Source organism: Pyrus communis, chromosome 15 (assembly GCF_041283825.1).
Source record: "Pyrus communis isolate YQ-2024b chromosome 15, ASM4128382v1, whole genome shotgun sequence".
Classification (NCBI taxonomy): domain Eukaryota; kingdom Viridiplantae; phylum Streptophyta; class Magnoliopsida; order Rosales; family Rosaceae; genus Pyrus; species Pyrus communis.
The window spans coordinates 31501295-31518607 of NC_142579.1; the positions used below are offsets into that span (position 1 = coordinate 31501295).

Sequence of the window (17313 nt, forward strand, 5' to 3'; positions counted from 1 at the left end):
AAAAATCATTCAAATAAAAAATTGTTTAATCATTCAAATGTATTAAATAAATGAATGGTTCATTCATATGTTGTTTGGTATCTTGATTTGTACTATACATTTCAATAACTAAATAATCTCCGATTCAAATCATTGTTTATAGCACTAATCTTTAAATGAAGATTAAGAAATTAAACAATTCTAATTATAAAATTTGTTTAATGAACATACATTATTTGCATAATGAAGAACGAGCTTATCCCTTCAAAGTGGGAACAAGAGTATAATCCTTAATGGAATTGTCCATGAGTTTATAATTAGCTATATCCCTCTCACCCAGAAACGAGAGAGATATACATTACGTTGCAGAGTTTGATAATGCCTTCATTATTGGGTTTAGATGAGATAACCGGATGCAAAGAGAAAACCTAGTTCCAATTGGATTTTAATTTAGGTGATCTGAAAAATTCATTGTCCCGATCTAAGATCCCATTTGTTAATCATTTTGTTACTTTACTAATTTTTTTTTTTTGCTACAAATAGGAGAGAGGGAGGGGGTATAAAAATGTCGAGCATATTTTCACTATACTAGCTTCCTTGGATACAATTACCATGCTTACCACATCTTACCATTGTTGCCTACATAACAGAATCACGTTTTGTAGGATTTGAACCTACAACCTCGAGTTTTGGAGACCCATATTCTATTGAACTGAACTAAGAGCGTTTTCTTTTCACAGTAAATACAAGAAATGATGATGAGATAACACACAAGTGAAAATAAAAAACCAAAAGCAATTTGCATTTGATTTCACTTTTCGTTCTCTCTTCCGCTCCTTCTCCCATGATCCTCGCATCATCCTTTTACATTGCTCACTTCTCCATATACTTTTCCTCCATCACTACAACCAAATGAAATCTAAAAATAAAAAATAAAATGGTTATCTAATTGACCGATATTTTGATTTAATTACAACAAAAAAGTCTGAACAATGCTCTTAATTATCTGGTTCCACAAAGAGAATACAAATTTTTGTATCCTCTTAATTATACTAATATTCCATTAGCAGACTTGCTACCGCTTGAGGCTGCGTACTAATGCCATATGAAGGCAAGATTATTCAATGCTAATCCTTGAAAATGAAATTCAAGAAATTTAATCACTTGCCCTGTTGTCATTCCTTTTACAAAACAAGTCTGAGAGTTCATATGTTAATGGAAATTTGTGGACTCATCATTATTAATTTATCAACCGAATTTGCTTTCAAATTTCAACAGACGAAAGATCATTAGAAATAGATAATATTATTAGGTTTTTCCTTTTTCTGGCGGCTTACATAGTATGTATTTTGCAAGGCTACCTTGACATACACACATTAGGTCACTTGCCGCAGGACGAACGTGTAGATGAAGATGACATCAGAAGGAAAAGAGCGTTGTGAATACTGATTATTTATGATTAGGTTAACTATATTATATATGTGACCATCAGTGGCAAAGCCAGGAATTGGCGAGGGGACGGGCGGGTTTAAATGGGTGCAAGCTTAAAAAAAATGTAGACAACCAAATCCTTTTAGATAGTAGACAATAATGACGTTCATAATTTATTAATATTAATTACAAACTGCCATTGTGACATCTCACATCGCACAGGGGAGTGATCCTTATATGTATATTTCTATCCCTACCTAACACAAGGCCTTTTGGGAGCTCACTAACTTCGGGTTCCGTAGGAACTCCGAAGTTAAGCGAGAAGGGGGCTAGAGCAATGCCATGATGAGTGACCCACTGGAAAGTTGCTCGTGAGTTCCCAAAAACAAAACCGTGAGGGAATGGTAAGCCCAAAGCGGACAATATCGTGTTACGGTGGTGGAGCGGGCCCTGGAAGTGATCCGCCCCAGGCCGGGATGTGTCAATTTGGTATCAGAGCCTAACCCTAGCCACGTGTGTGCCGACGAGGACGTTGGGCCCCTAAGGGGGGTGGATTGTAACATCCCACATCGCCTAGGGGAGTGAACCTTAAATGTATATTCCCATCCCTACCTAACACGAGGCATTTTGGGAGCTCACTGACTTCGGGTTTCGTAGGAACTCCGAAGTTAAGTGAGAAGGGGGCTAGAGCAATCCCATGAAGGGTGACCCACTGGGAAGTTGCTCGTGAGTTCCCAAAAACAAAACCATGAGGGAATGGTAAGCCTAAAGCGGACAATATCGTGCTACGATGATGGAGCGGGCCCGGGAAGTGATCCGTCCCGGGCTGGGATGTGACAATATGGTATCAAAGCCTAACCCTGGTCGTAGTGTGACGACGAGGACGTCGGGCCCCTAAGGGGGGTGAATTGTGACATCCCACATCGCCCAGGAGAGTGATCCTTATATGTATATTTCTATCATTACCTAGCACGAGGCCTTTTGGGAGCTCACTGTCTTTGGGTTTCGTAGGAACTTCGAAGTTAAGCGAGAATGGGGCTAGAGCAATCCCATGATGGGTGACCCACTAGGAAGTTGCTCGTGAGTTCCCAAAAACAAAACCGTGAGGGAATGGTAAGCCCAAAGCGGACAATATCGTGCTACAGTGATGGAGCGGACCCGGGAAGTGATCCGTCCTGAGCCGGGATGTGACAGCCACACTATGAAGAACTTAGTGAAAATAAAATGAAATTCTTGTACTCTATGATGAATTTAATAATTGCGTACATACATGTGCTTTGGTCGATTGTACATATGTAATGGGTGCATAAGTACGTCGAATGTGTTAGTATAACCAAATTGATGATGCATAATTGTTTATTGAGACACATGGTTTATTGAAAAAAAAAAAAAAAAAAAAAAAACTTTATCTACTAAAACATAAACCAATATTTATCTGGCTAGCATACATAGTTAGTAATACGGTTTAGTGATATTTTTTTTATATGTAAGGGAGAGGTTTTTGGTTCGCCAAAGGCGAATTTAAATCATATTATTGTTAGCTCATTAGAAGGCTAAGCCCACATCTCCCCTCAATGTAGATAATATCATTTGTTTAAAAAATAAAATAATTTTATCTTTTTTATGATTTGGAAAATAAGTACAACATAAACGATAAAGAATAAGGAATGGGAAAGAAGCCAAGAAAAAAAAAAAAAACACTAATGAAAAGGGCTTAATTTGAGTTTTAATCAAAATGACAAAAATGTGTTGTAAATGAATAATACCATGAGTGACTTTTTAGAGTAAAAATATCATTTTCATTAAAAATGAATAATACTATGAGTGATTCGTTAAAACTCCTTAAAAAAAAAAAGAAAAAAAAAAAAGAGGTTTGGATTCCACCAATGACAGGTGATGAAAATGGAACCTGAGTTAAGTGAGGCCACGTCCTAATTTATTAAATGTTTAGCCAAGAAGCCCATGTTCCATGTTCTTCTCATTTTTGGGTCAATGCATTTAGTACTTCTTATTAATTTGTTAAATGTTTCAAAGTTAGGGCACCCATCAAATTTTGTTGTTATTTGACCAAAAAAAAAAAATCAAATTATTATTATTATTTTTTTTTTTTCGACATAGGGGTTTTTAGGATACAAACACTTATCAAGTGCCACACTTAGATGATCTGTGTGAATGTGTATTTGTCTAATCAAATGATGTTGTGGACCTTTGAAGTAGAGAAAGTACTTGCCCACATCGAGTTTTCCAATGTGGGAAACAACCATTTGTTTTCAAAGCCTTTGGATGCTTTGGGAGAGGTTCGGGAAGGTGAAGGTTCATGGGTTTGTGGTAAAAACTGGAATTGGGTTTGATGCGTATGTGTGTAACTCGCTCATTGACATGGTTGAGAGTTTCAAGCAGGTGTTTGATGAAATGCCTGAGAGAAACAGGCTTTGTTGGAACGTTACAATCTCGAGGTATCTTAGATGCAGGAGGTTTGAGGAGGCTTTGGATGTGTTTCGGGGGATGCGATGTGAGAGCAACGAGAAGCCTGATGAAGCTACGGTTGTAAGCACCATTTCAGCTTGCACAGCGTTGAAAAATTTGGAGCTTGGTAAAAAAATTCATGAATATTTTAGAAGCGAACTTGGATTTACTATTAGAACTGGAAATGCATAAATGTGGTTGTTTGAATGAAGGACGGAGAATTTTTTATGAAATGCCGGGATAAACGTGTTCTGTTGTACTAGTATGGTATCTGGCTCTGTAAATTGTGTAGGTTTGGTGAGGCAAGAGAAGTGTTTGATGGGTATGTATGTACAATAAAATTATACTACCATTTTAACGAGGCGGGGCTCTATTCCAAGAGATGCAAACTAAAATGTTGAAGGGGATAAATTTACAGCGGTTGCTCTTAACAGGCTGTGCTCGGTTGGCAGCATTAGGTCTTTGGACTTCAAACATTTGTGGGCTTGCAATGAATGGCAAGACAAGCAAAGCAATCGAGTTCTTCTCGAAAATGGTACAGATTGGCATGAAGCCTGATGATTTCACCTTCATTGTTGTCTTGAGTGCTTGCGTTCACAGAGGGTTGGTAGATGAGGGTCGTGAGTTCTTCAACTCCATGAGAAAGATATATGAGAGATTGCGCCGAAGTTAGAGCACTATGGTTGCCAGATCGACCTTCTTGGCTATGCTGGACTGTTAGACGAAGCAGAGGAGTTGATAGAAAGGATTCCAAGTGAGATTTTAGCCCTGATTTCTATATTTTTGCATCCATCGTCTGTAACTGCACATTTCATTTGGGTCCATCTGTAGTACTCGTCATTAATTAGTGGGATATACGATGAGTAATAAAAAGGGTAATTTGCGTGTGAAAAATGATTTATTTACAAACATGAATCAGCATACTAACAATTGTTACCATTGGAAATCGATTTAATATTATTTCTACACAATAATTATAAGATATAGGCAGCAGCATGCACTAGGAAATAATTTAGCGAGCATTAATATGAAACTTTGTTGGGAATCTACTTACAAATTTATTTGTCAACACATCTGTTATAGCTTCGGGGTCCCAGAGTCTACTCCATCTTTCAGGCTGAGTGGGGGATTTTTCAGAAATGATTATCTTGCACGTATCTCGAATCAAATCATGCATCATTAGCATGCCTCGTTCAACAATTACAAGGCACCGTTCACAGAAAACACTGATTCCTATTATTGGAGATAAGCCACATCCATCTAATATTTTTGTGACATAATCCTTCTCCACATCAACCTGGCCGATTTCAAGAAAGAAACATATATCAAGGAATATAGTCTTCTGAGTATCATCTAGCCCATCAAAGCTTATTCTAAGTTTTTCTATAATTTGTCCTTCAGGTATTCTTTTCAATTTCTCCATATGGCTTTCCCACTCTATTATGGGTCTGCCAATAGGAGAAGAGCCTAAAACTTGGAGTGCTAACAGCAGACCCCCACAGTAAGAAACTACCTTTTTTGACAATTCCAGATATTCTTCATCGGGGCAACTATTTTCAAATGTATGCCAACTGAAAAGCTCGAGAGCTTCTTCTTTATTCATTCCCCAAGCTGGATATCTCATTTTCACTCTAAGTTGATTTAGTATATGCTCATCTTGTGTTGTTATGATAAGTATGCTTCCTGGACCAAACCATTCACAATTTCCAGCTATTGCATTTAGTTGTTCCACTTTATCTACACTGTCAATAAAGACAAGTACCCTTCTACATTGGAGGTGTTGTCTTATAACAGTGATCCCTGCAGCAACGCAACTAATAATTTGAGGCTTGGCATGTTGTAAGATGTCAGAAATAAATTTTTGTTGCAAACAGAACAGACCATGTTGGCTTGTACCATGGTGGCAAACATCTTCAAGGAAGCATTTGAATTGGAAGCTATGATGAATTTTGCTATAAATGGCTTTGGCAACGGTTGTTTTCCCCAATCCACCCATCTCCCAAATTCCAACCATTTTAACATCATCTGGTCCACCACTTGAAAGATCACTTATAATTGGTTGAACACGAGAGTCGATTCCAACCGGGTATTTGGCCACGTGTAATTCATCTGTGCTGGGAAGCAATTCCCTAATATTCTCTTCAACAATTCTCCTAATAAGCTTTGCTTCATGCCTGCAAACTTAATTAGTCAGCATTAACTCAATGAAGGATTACTAGAAGCTATCACTTCGCTCAATTAGTAAACATGAACGACATGGAGGGTGATAATATTGCCTGACTTCTTAGACTTTCAATAAAGGTGAGATTATGGTTTAGGATTTGTGAAAAAAATAGAACCAGAGAAGATTTGGAAGAAAGACGCTGTAGTCTGTTGTGTTGGATTTGTGGCTCCATTTCGATTGGGCCTTCAATTACTTGAATTGGTCCATCTGTTTGGTTCCTTTTGTTTGCACCATGGGCCCATCTGTTTGGTTCCTTTTGTTTGCACCATGTATTTAAAATGAAAGACCATGATTATCTCTTAAACAGGAGTTCACAACTTCTAAAATATCTTAAAAAATGAGTTCTACTACCATAAGTGCTTCTTTATGGGATGCCCACGAATTTGATCAAATCAAAATATACTGAATAACTCATGTTATGCTCTTAAGAATCAATTAAAAGAGATCTTCTAATTCCAATTACAAATTCGCTCTTAAGAATCAATTAAAAGAGATCTTCTAATTCTAATTACAAATTCGTTAGGCCCTTCTATAGGACAACTTCCGTCTTGAAAGTCATTTGGCATTTTTATACCATATCAACGATTCCTCATAATTTTGAAAATTATAATCATAATTTATAATTTGATAAATAAAAAAATACTGATGTAACTTAATGTACCTAAGCGTCTTACTCAAAATCTTAAAAAGCACAGATGTTTGATATAATAAAAAATAAAAATAAAACTCAAATTTTAGGCGTTTAAATATAATTAAACTTTTGTAAAATATATTTTAAATAGGTAGTCTCCTATCTCCTTAGCATTACTCATATTTTATCTTGCAAATGTTGATGTTTCAATGAAGCTATTTTTCCTGTGTGCTATTTGCCTAACAACCATTCATTAACATGTTTCAGAATGTGGAAAAGCATAAAATAGATAGCAGCATTACCATTAAACTAGTCTAGTGTCGGAGTTAAGCGGCTAGTAACATTTTTTGTATTTTTCTAAACACATTTAATACTTCAGATTTTTTAATACGTGATTTTTTTTTTTTAAACACCACAATTCCAAATCAGCTTTAGCATTACCCAAAAATACTACTTTTATCATTTTTATATTATATTTATACTACCTTTCTAATAAAGACGGATCTACATGTATTGATGAGTTATACATCTATTAAAGAGATGATACAATATGATATGAAAAATGTGATAAGTATAATGTTACTCTTGAGATTAATGATCTTGAGATTAATGAAAGGATAATACTTGCATCCCCTTGAAGGATGCACATATTCTTACATTTGTAAATCTTGAGCATATAAACTCAACGATCGAAATTATTCAATCTCTTAGTAATTGTTTGAAGACCACTCATACAAAAAAAAAAAAATCAAACCGAAAATCATTTAATTATCCAAAATATCAAATAAATAAACAATTGACTATGAATATATTACTTAGTATAATTTGTACTATATATTTTAATGACTAAATAATCTCCTAATCAAATTTTTTTTATAACGGTGATCATTAAATGAAGTGAGATACTCAAGTCAAGTCTCATCTTAAAAGCATCCAGTCATCAAAGACAAAAGTCATCCTGTAACCCTAGTGACACGGTAATAGAAAGGTGGAAAAACGGAGCTGCTTTTTGAAGAAAAGCAAGGTAGTTTTCAGGGAAAACCCACGAAGCCACTTGTCGCCACACAATCTGAATACTGGATGGCTAAAATTGAAGATTGGGCGAAAACTGCCTTTGGAGAAAAGAAGGCGTTCAACGGAAAAAGCACAAACTATCCCCAACTGATGAGCTTATAGCTCCACTTTAGGAGGTACTTAGTGCTACAAAACAGAGTGTACGACACAAGTTAGTAACGTCATTGTTGATTAATGGGAAAACTAAGGTTCTACGAAGGGTAAGGGAAAGAGGCACGGAGGAGGGAAAAAACTAGCACAAAATTAGAGAGAGTCTATTACATTATCTTCATGTACAAACTAAGACAACCAAGTTTGAATTTAGAGGTTTCGCATGGGATTTTATTCTCTTCTTTTTTTGGATTGGTGTTTCATCTTCTACTTGTTTAGTATTAGGGTTAATTAGATATAAAACCATTGTACTAATCGATTTAGGTCCGTTGACTTCTAATTCAATTAAGCAATTTTTTTATGGCCTATATTCAGGGATGTGTTTCTACAATTTGTTTCAGTACCATCTATTTATACTTGTATTTGTAGTTTGGTTTGTAGAAACTGGAGAAAAATCATTAGGTTTTAATAAAAGCGGGGTTAAAAAGGTGGGGGTGTTTGGATAGATGCAGTTCAATTGAAATTACAAAAGTGATATTTTATCACATTTTTTATATCATATTTGTATCACATTTCTAATAGAGATGAGATTCACATATATTAGTAAGTCCTATTTCTATTAGAAATGTGTTATGAAAAATGTGGTAAGTGTAGGTTACTCTTAAGATTAATGGAAGGATAATACTTTGCATCCCCATGAAGGGATGCACATATTCTTACATTTGCAAATAACGTATTTTAAGTATATAAACTTAATGATCAAAATCATTTAATTTCTTAATCATCATTTGAAGATCACTCATACAAAAAAATCATTTGAATTGAAAATTGTTTAATCATTCAAACATATCAAATAAATGAACGGTTCACCATGAATATGTTACTTGGTATCTACACTGTTGATTTGTACGTTCTATACATTTTAATGACTAAATAATCTCCGATTCAAATGATTTTCTATAGCTGTTTGAATGAAGATTAAGAAATTGAACAATTCCGATTATAAGATTTGTATGATAAATATACATTACTTGCATAATGAAGAATGGGCTCATCCTTCAAAGTATGAATGCTAGTATTATACTTAATGAAATTGTCCATGAGTTTATTGTTGGCTATCCCTCCCACCCAAAAATGAGAGAGAGATGCATTATGTTGCAAAGTTTGATAATGCCTTTATTATTGGGTTTAGATGAGATAACAGGGTGCATAGAGTAAACCTAGGTCTTATTGGACTAATAAATGTTTAGATGTTTTGAAAATTTCGTTGTCCTTATCTAAAATGCTATCATTTCGTTACTTTTCTTCTTTTTTTTTTTTTTTTGCTAGTTAGAGCATATTTTCACTATGCTAGCTTCTTTGCCGGCCCTAGCTGCCCTCCGATTAATATGCTTACCAGCTCTTACCTATAAATTTTTCCCATGAACTTCACATCATACTTTTGCTCCATCTCTAAATTAAAAACAAATTAAATCTAAAAATAAAAAATAAAATGATTATCGAATTGACCGATATTTTAATTTAATTACAACAAAAAAATTATGAACTGTGCTCTTAATTATCTGGTTCCATGAGAGAATACAAATTTTTGTATCTTCGTAATTATAGTAATTTAATCTAATATTCCATTTGAAGACTTGCACCACCTGAGGCTTCATACTAATACCATATGAAGGCAAGATTATTCAATGCTAATCCTTGAAAATGAAAATCAAGAAATTTAATCATTTGGCCTGTTGTCGTTCCTTTTACAAAACCAGTTTTAGAGTTTATAAGTTAATAGAATTGATAGACTCATCATTTATCAACCGAATTTGCTTTCAAATTTCAACAGACGATTAATAAGTATCATTAGAAATAAATAATGTTATTAGGTTTTTCCTTTTTCTGGCTGCGTACATATTACGTATTTTGCAAGGCCACCCTGACATACACATAGTAGGTCACTCGTCGCAGGATGAACAGTAGATGAAAATGAGATCAGAAGGAAAAGAGCCCTATGAATACTAATTATTATAATTAGGTTTACTATATTATTATATATGTAACCACTGACCATAGAATATAATAGTCTTCAATACAAAACTTGAGCTAACCCTAGCTATGCTAATTAAGTTAATAACAAGTAGTACTAGTCTCTCTATACTTATGCAGCCGGAGCAAAATCATAGTCGCCATCATCGTCATCATCGTCCCCGTCCCCTTCTGAGCATGTCAATGGCGAAAGATCCTCAAATTTGACAGTGACTCTATCATCTCCATCTTCATGCTTCTTGCACCACGAGGCAATGCTAATATTTGAAATGGAACACATTTTTGTTTTTTTATCAAGAAGGTGAAAAAAGAAAGAGTTATTAGACTGAGCCCAAATGATGATAACTTAGATTGTGAAGGTAAGTTCATATATATATCGTGGGACAAGAATAAGGTGCATGTTAAACTCGTTTATGCACAAGGCATTCGCGTGGGGAGTGTGACAGCTGCATGAAGGTTGTGCAAGAACCATTGTCCAAGACAGGTGGTGCTTTGTCATCCAGCCACGAAGGATTCGCAAATGACAATTCAGCAAACCACGTTGGTGCAAATTGTGTTAGCTTCGTGACAACATGCAGAGTTCATTCATGTGTTAGGATCGAGATAATTGGCAATGTGTTGGGTGGGTATATATTGGAAACTCTGAAAGTGATAGATGCTTTATTCACATGAAAGAAAAGGCTGATCTTAGCTTTTCAATATTAGGGTAGAAATAATTAATAGCTAGACTAGTCTTCATGCAGGTGCTTACGTGCGTGTAGAAGATATTTTTTGAATCACAGCGTGCTACGTATGACTTACTCATTTTAAATGTATCTATATGCGTAAATTGATAAAAGGAAAGTCAAATATTTAAAGTAAATGAATAATCTTAGATTATGCTAGAAGAAACATCTCATAAACCAATTAAAGCAACTGAATTCAAATTATAAAATCGGTCTCTATAGAGTTTACATTAAGAACAGAGAAAATAATATTTAATAAACAATTGATTGAATCATATTATTGCTAGCCCATTGCGAGGCTAAGCCCACCCCCTGCCTTTTAGTGTAGATAATATCGTTTGTAAAAAAAAAACAATCATTTGACAACTAATTTAATCACATTATTATCCGCGTGCGAATGACCTTTTTTATAATTGGCATTATACGCCTCTTAAGATGTTTTGAACGTGTTTAGAAATAGAGAAAATAATATTTAATAAACAATTCATTGAATCACATTATTTCTAGCCCATTATGAGGCTAAGCCCACCCCTTTCCCCTCCCCCTAGTGTAGATAATATCGTTTGTTAGGAAAAAAAAAAAACAATCATTTGATAACTAATTTAATCACATTATTATCCACGTTCGAATGATTTTTTTTATAACCGGCATTACACGCCTTTTAAGATGTTTTGAACGTGTTTAAAAATAGAGAAATTGAATCATATTATTGCTAGTCTATTGTAAGGTACTAATTTAAAAAAATAATAATAAAAAAAATAAAAAAGCAAACAAACAAACCACAAAAAAATTAACTATTAAAAAAATACTATTAAAATGACGAAAATGCCCTTGACTTATTTGATGTATTATTTTGGAATGCCTTTAAAGTGTTTTGTTTTGGGGGCATATTTGTCCAAATATTTTGTTGAAGCTTGATGACACCAAAATACTGTTCACCTTTTCTATTCTCTTTATATATAGATTTCCTCAGTAACCTTTTCGTTTAAACTTTTTGGTTTTATGTTTTTAGTTCATTTGTCATCATGCAATGTTATATGCATGTTTTAAACTCTCTATTTTCGAGGTCATTCTTTAAAAATTATATTATTCAGTCAAATAATGAGATTTTAGCAATGCTAATCAATGATTAAATTATTACTCATTTAATTAATTTTTTGTAAAATTAATCTTAAAGGATGAAGAGTAGTAGTATATCATCGTAACCATTTAATTTTTGGCTGCCCCTTTAAGATTAATTTTGTAAGGTTCTATAAGATTAATTTTGTAAAATGATTTTAGCTCAAGTTGTACATATTAGATATTATTATTTAATGTGTCCATAAGTGACTGATGGAGATAATTTTATTCTTATTTGTTTCTTTAGGAGGGTATTCGGAGCACTCACATCATGTCATCATAAGTTCAACATCATTTCATTTTTCATACACACTAGCTACTCGCCTACATATAATATAAGAAACATATAGACTTTTCTTCCTAAAAAATAATTCCAAAGAGAAAATAAGAGGGGAGGAGGATTCTCTACCCTCCTATTTTCATCTCTTTCCATTCCCTTCTTGTACATATTATTTTTTGTCTTATTATTTCTATAAAAAAAATCAATATAAGATGTTGACGTGATTTAATTGTGACTGTTCAAATAAGAGGATATGAAAGGATAGAGAGATTATGACGATAGAGAATCCTCCTCCAAATAAAAGACTCATGTTTTGACTGCCCCAAACAGCGTCATAAATGCGCGTGGTCTTTGTCAATTTCTCAGCATCTAAAGACTTAATTTATAATGAATACTTATAAAAAATTATTAGTACGTATATTTGAAAGTACTTTTAAAATATCTAAAATGATTTATAAATTATTAAAAATGTTTCTTATCATATTTGACAATAAAATTAAAATTTAACGACTAAAACCACAATTCTTGGGCAAATCACAGTTTTATATTCCATCTTTAAAATATTTTAATATCATATCTTATCTTCAAATTTGTTGCAATATCATACCTTCTATCAGTTTGTCTGTCAATTCTTCTGTTAAATGTTGACATGGCTTGAGGCGGGTTCCACTCCCTATTAAAAATTTAATTAAATATTAAAAACTAAAAAAAAAACTTGCGGGACCCACTGTTACCACTCATCACCCTCACCCGTCGCCACCCTTACCTCATCCATCCCTCATCCCCGCATGCCATCCGTTCTTCCCCTTCTCTTTCCTTCACAAACAAACCCAAACCGCCGCCGCCACCCTCACCTTATCACCCACGTCAATGGCTGGCTGGGCTAACCACCGCCACTCCCACCCGAAAACCACCTCAGATCTATTGCGATCCATGAGGCCGACGAGGTATATTTTCCGACAAGGCCGACTTGGTCTGTTTTCCGACGATGCATATGCATTTTTACCCAGTTAACGACATTGTTGCAGACGATCCCCGAGGACAACATCAATTCTGCAAACCGGATCTAGTCCACTCCGAATCTTGGATCCGCTTGAAATTGATCCCCAAGCGGCGAAGCAACTCTGCCGAGTCGTGCGCGCGGGCTCCATCCTCGACGTCAGCAGGCATAATTCGGCCAAATGGGCTGGTGTTAACTGCGATGTCGAATTCCCCAACAACGATGGCAACAAAGGTGCTGTCATAGAAGGTCTCGATGAGAGGGATATGTAGATGGGGGAGGCGAATGAAGGAGGAGAGGGAGGAACAGATCGGGTGGGGGATGAGGTGGGGGTAGGGAAAGGTGAGGGTGATGGGTGGTAAGAATACGTCCTGCAAGTTTTTTTTTTTTTTTTTTTTTTTTTAAGTTTTTAATATTTAAATCAAATCACAATTTACCCCCTTCAAGTTTGGGTGCAACTACAATTTCATACAACATCTTCAAAATATTTCAATTCCATACACAAACTTGTATTTAGTTGTGATTTCATACATCTGTTAGTTAATCTGTTGTGATTTCATACATCTGTTAAATAATGATGTGGTAAATTATAGGTCCTATATATTTGCTGACAAGATCATCTATTTTATGCCATGTGTCAAAAATGAATTAAATAAAATGTTTAATTATTTAATAATATTTTTTAAATTTGAAAAACCTTATGCGTTCTATCTTCGACTCCTACTGTAGCCCCACCTTGCCCTCATTCTTTCTGCCATGGCAGCCACCGTCAAAGCAGATCCAAGCTCGCCGCCTTCTTTCCATCTCGACCTCCCGCCAGCCAGAAGAAGTGAGACCAAGTCGTCGTCGTCGCCATTCTGCTTACTTAACCTGTTTCGATGAATTTGTAACCAAAAAGGTATGTGGGTTTTTGGTTATTTTCTCTAAATCTTTATTCAACCCTTGTGGGTTTTTTTATTCTGGGTTGATTTTTTTAGTTTTTTTTAATTTATCTTACTAGTTGTTGATGAAATTTGCAGGATTTGTTCCGGATTGCAGTATTTTAGGGCTTTTCATATAAAAAAAATATTTTATTGCCAATTGCTAGAGCTATTAACTGTAGGGGTAGAGATGCAAAAAACGGTAACTGTTCATTAAGGGCAGTTACTGTTCATTGAGTGGATAGCCCTAAGGGGCCTCCACCACGCTGGAAGTGCTCTAATGAGAGGTGACGCAAAGAGAACGTGAGTTACGTGAGGCCACGTCCTAATTTATTAAAGATGTGTTTGTGTGACCTTGGGACTGGACTAGACTAGACTAATTGTTAGGGTAATCTCATATTTGGTCTGCAAAAGGATGAAGTTTAATGGGATTAGATGGGACTCGCTCGGATTAATGACTTCGTTGGGAGTTCTTAGCCAAGAACCCCAAATTCGGCCGGACTGCTAAGACCGTTTCCTTCTTTGTCGTCTTCTCCTCGTCTAAGTCCTAGAGCCCCCTATTCCGTCTTCCTTCTCTGCCAATCTTCCACCTATTCCTCCTCCGACAAGTTCCATAACTTTTACCGCCTCCGACTGTTATGGGCACATATCACCGCAGATGGTTTCGTTGAAACCCAAATCACAAGATCTTTATGAACCCAGTAGTGGGTGAGGAACATGACTGCGATGGATGATTCTGGAAATGTAAGAACGCCGACGTCCACGACGGTGATGAAGACGGCAAAGCGACATGGGGTTATCGCCTGAGATGCTAGAACTCTAGGACCGGCGAAGAAGATGGAGGCAGTAGCCTGAGACGCTCTGATTTGTGGAATTGGAGTTGGATTTGAGACACTATTTCGTCGACGGGACACTCTACAATTGTGGAATTGGAGTTGTTTTGATCTGATCTCAAATTGTGGAATTGGTTTTCGAAAAGGAAAGTTTTCAAAAAAAAGAAAGAAGAGATAATTAATAATAAAATTTTAATAAAAAGGGATTAAATAATATAATATTAGAATTTATTAATTATTCTGTTTTTAGTCCGACACTGCTACAAACGCTTTACTAAGTTAGTTCAAGTTAGTCTAATCTAAGCCAGTCCAACTTAATCCTTGAATCTAGTTCAGTCCGAGATAGTCCGATGCAACAAACACACCCTAAATGTTTAGCCAAGAGGCCCATGTTCCATCTTCTTTTCATTTTTTGGTCAATGCATTTTGTATTTCTTATTCATTTGTTAGAAGTTTCAAAGTTAGGGTACCCATTAAATTTTATTTTTTTATTTTTTTATTTTTTTTTACATGGTGGTTTTTAGGATACAAACACTTATCAAGTGCAACACTTACATCATCCATGTGATTGTGTATTTGTCTAATCAGATGATGTAGTGGACATTTGAAGCAGAGAAAGGACTTGCCCACATCGAGTTTCCAATGCCGGAAACAACCATTTGTTTTCAAAGCCTTGGGATGCTTGGGAGAGGTTCGGGAAGGTGAAGGTTCATGGGTTTGGGGTAAAAACTGGAATTGGGTTTGATGCGTATGTGTGTAACTCGCTCATTGACATGGTTGAGAGTTTCAAGCAGGTGTTTGATGAAATGCCTGAGAGAAACAGGCTTTGTTGGAATGTTACAATCTCAAGGTGTCTTAGGTGCAGGAGGTTTAAGGAGGCCTTGGATGTGTTTCGGGGGATGCGATGTGAGAGCAACGAGAAGCCTGATGAAGCTACAGTTGTAAGCACCATTTCAGCTTGCACAGCGTTGAAAAATTTGAAGCTTGGTAAAAAAAAATTCATGAATATGTTAGAAGTGAACTTGGATTCACTACTAGAACTGGAAATGCATAAATGTGGTTGTTTGAAAGAAGGCCGGAGAATTTTTTATGAAATGCCGGTGAAAAACGTGTTCCGTTGTACTAGTATGGTATCTGGCTCTGTAAATTGTGTAGGTTTGCTGAGGCAAGAGAATTGTTTGATGGGTATGTACAATACAAATGTACTACCATTTTGACGAGGCGGCGGCTCTATTCCAAGAGATGCTGTGAACACGAAAGATTCCTTGAAACAAGAAACCAGAATAACGTGTACAAAATAATATTTTTTGTGTTTATGATTTTGGGGTTACGATCTCTCTCAAATTTGGTCCTCTGATTCTATCTTCGTAGGGTGTAGGTTTGTGGATGAGTTGTTGATCCAAAGGGCCGTCGGGGCTTGATCTAAGGATGAACAGTTGATGAACGGATGAACACTTTCTTCAAGGGTCGTCGGGGCTTGATCTTGAATAATGGTTGTGTGGATTTCTTCAAGGGCTTTTGGGCTTGATCTTGAAGGTTGATGGATGAGCGGATCTTCAAGGGCTTTTGGGCTTAATCTTGAAGAACGATTGGATGTGTGGATTTGTTGAGGTTGTTGATCCAAAGGGCCGTTGGGGCTTGATCTTAGGATGAACGATGAACACTTTCTTCAAGGGCCGTCGGGGCTTGATCTTGAATAATGGTGGAAGTTCTTCAAGGGCCGTTGGGGCTTGATCTTGAAAGAGGATTTGACGAAGAACGAAGAGTGCTTTCTTGATCCTTCGGAATTCTTGGGAATTTGGATGCTTGAGAGCTTTGGAGTTTCAAAGCTTCAAGGATTTGGGGAATTCTCTTCCAATTTGGGAGTAGAGAAATGTATTTGTGAATTCCTTGATGCTTGATACCTTGATGGAGAAGCCTATTTATAGGCTTTGAGAATGAATCACCACCACAAAATATTTTTTTCCTTTCCAAGCACCATTGCCTAATTTTCCCACTTAATGCAATATTGAAATTGAAGTGGTGTAACTTATGGCCTAATTTCCCACTTAATACCATTTTAAACTTGAAGTGGTCTAACTTATGGCCTAATTTCCCACTTAACACCATTTTAAACTTGAAATGTGTATGCTTTGTCATTGCCCAAATTGAGAAAAACTTGCTTTGATCCGTAATGGATTGAAGTGTGCTTACCTTGTCATTGCCCAAATTGAGAAGAAAAACCTTGTTTAATCATCCAAGGGTATTTCTTCCTATTTTGTTGAGTCACATGCCATGTGTACAATTTGTACGACACGTGGCGTATGCCATGTATGCCTTGACACGTCAAAACTTTAATGCGTTGGGTGAACATTTGTTTTACTGAAATTTCGATGTCTACAAATGCCCCCACTTCAAGGCGCGTCGTAGACATGTGCTTGTCACGTGTAGAAGATGCGTTTTGAAGTCCCTTAATGTAGATGTCAACCCAAGGGCCGTCGAGGCTTGATCTTGAATTGGGCTGGAAA

The 17313-nt window shown here is 35.9% G+C and overlaps 2 protein-coding genes across 2 annotated transcripts in view; both read right to left on the minus strand.

Moving 5' to 3' along the window:
* Nucleotides 1–17313, minus strand: part of LOC137731379 (toll/interleukin-1 receptor-like protein) — a 76585-nt gene that overhangs the window by 36957 nt on the left and 22315 nt on the right. The window lies entirely within an intron of this gene.
* On the minus strand, nucleotides 4889–6173 carry LOC137743990 (disease resistance protein RUN1-like). The gene has a single exon (XM_068483893.2). It carries the CDS (start codon nucleotides 5888–5890, stop codon nucleotides 4889–4891), a length of 1002 nt encoding a protein of 333 aa, XP_068339994.1. The 5' UTR covers nucleotides 5891–6173.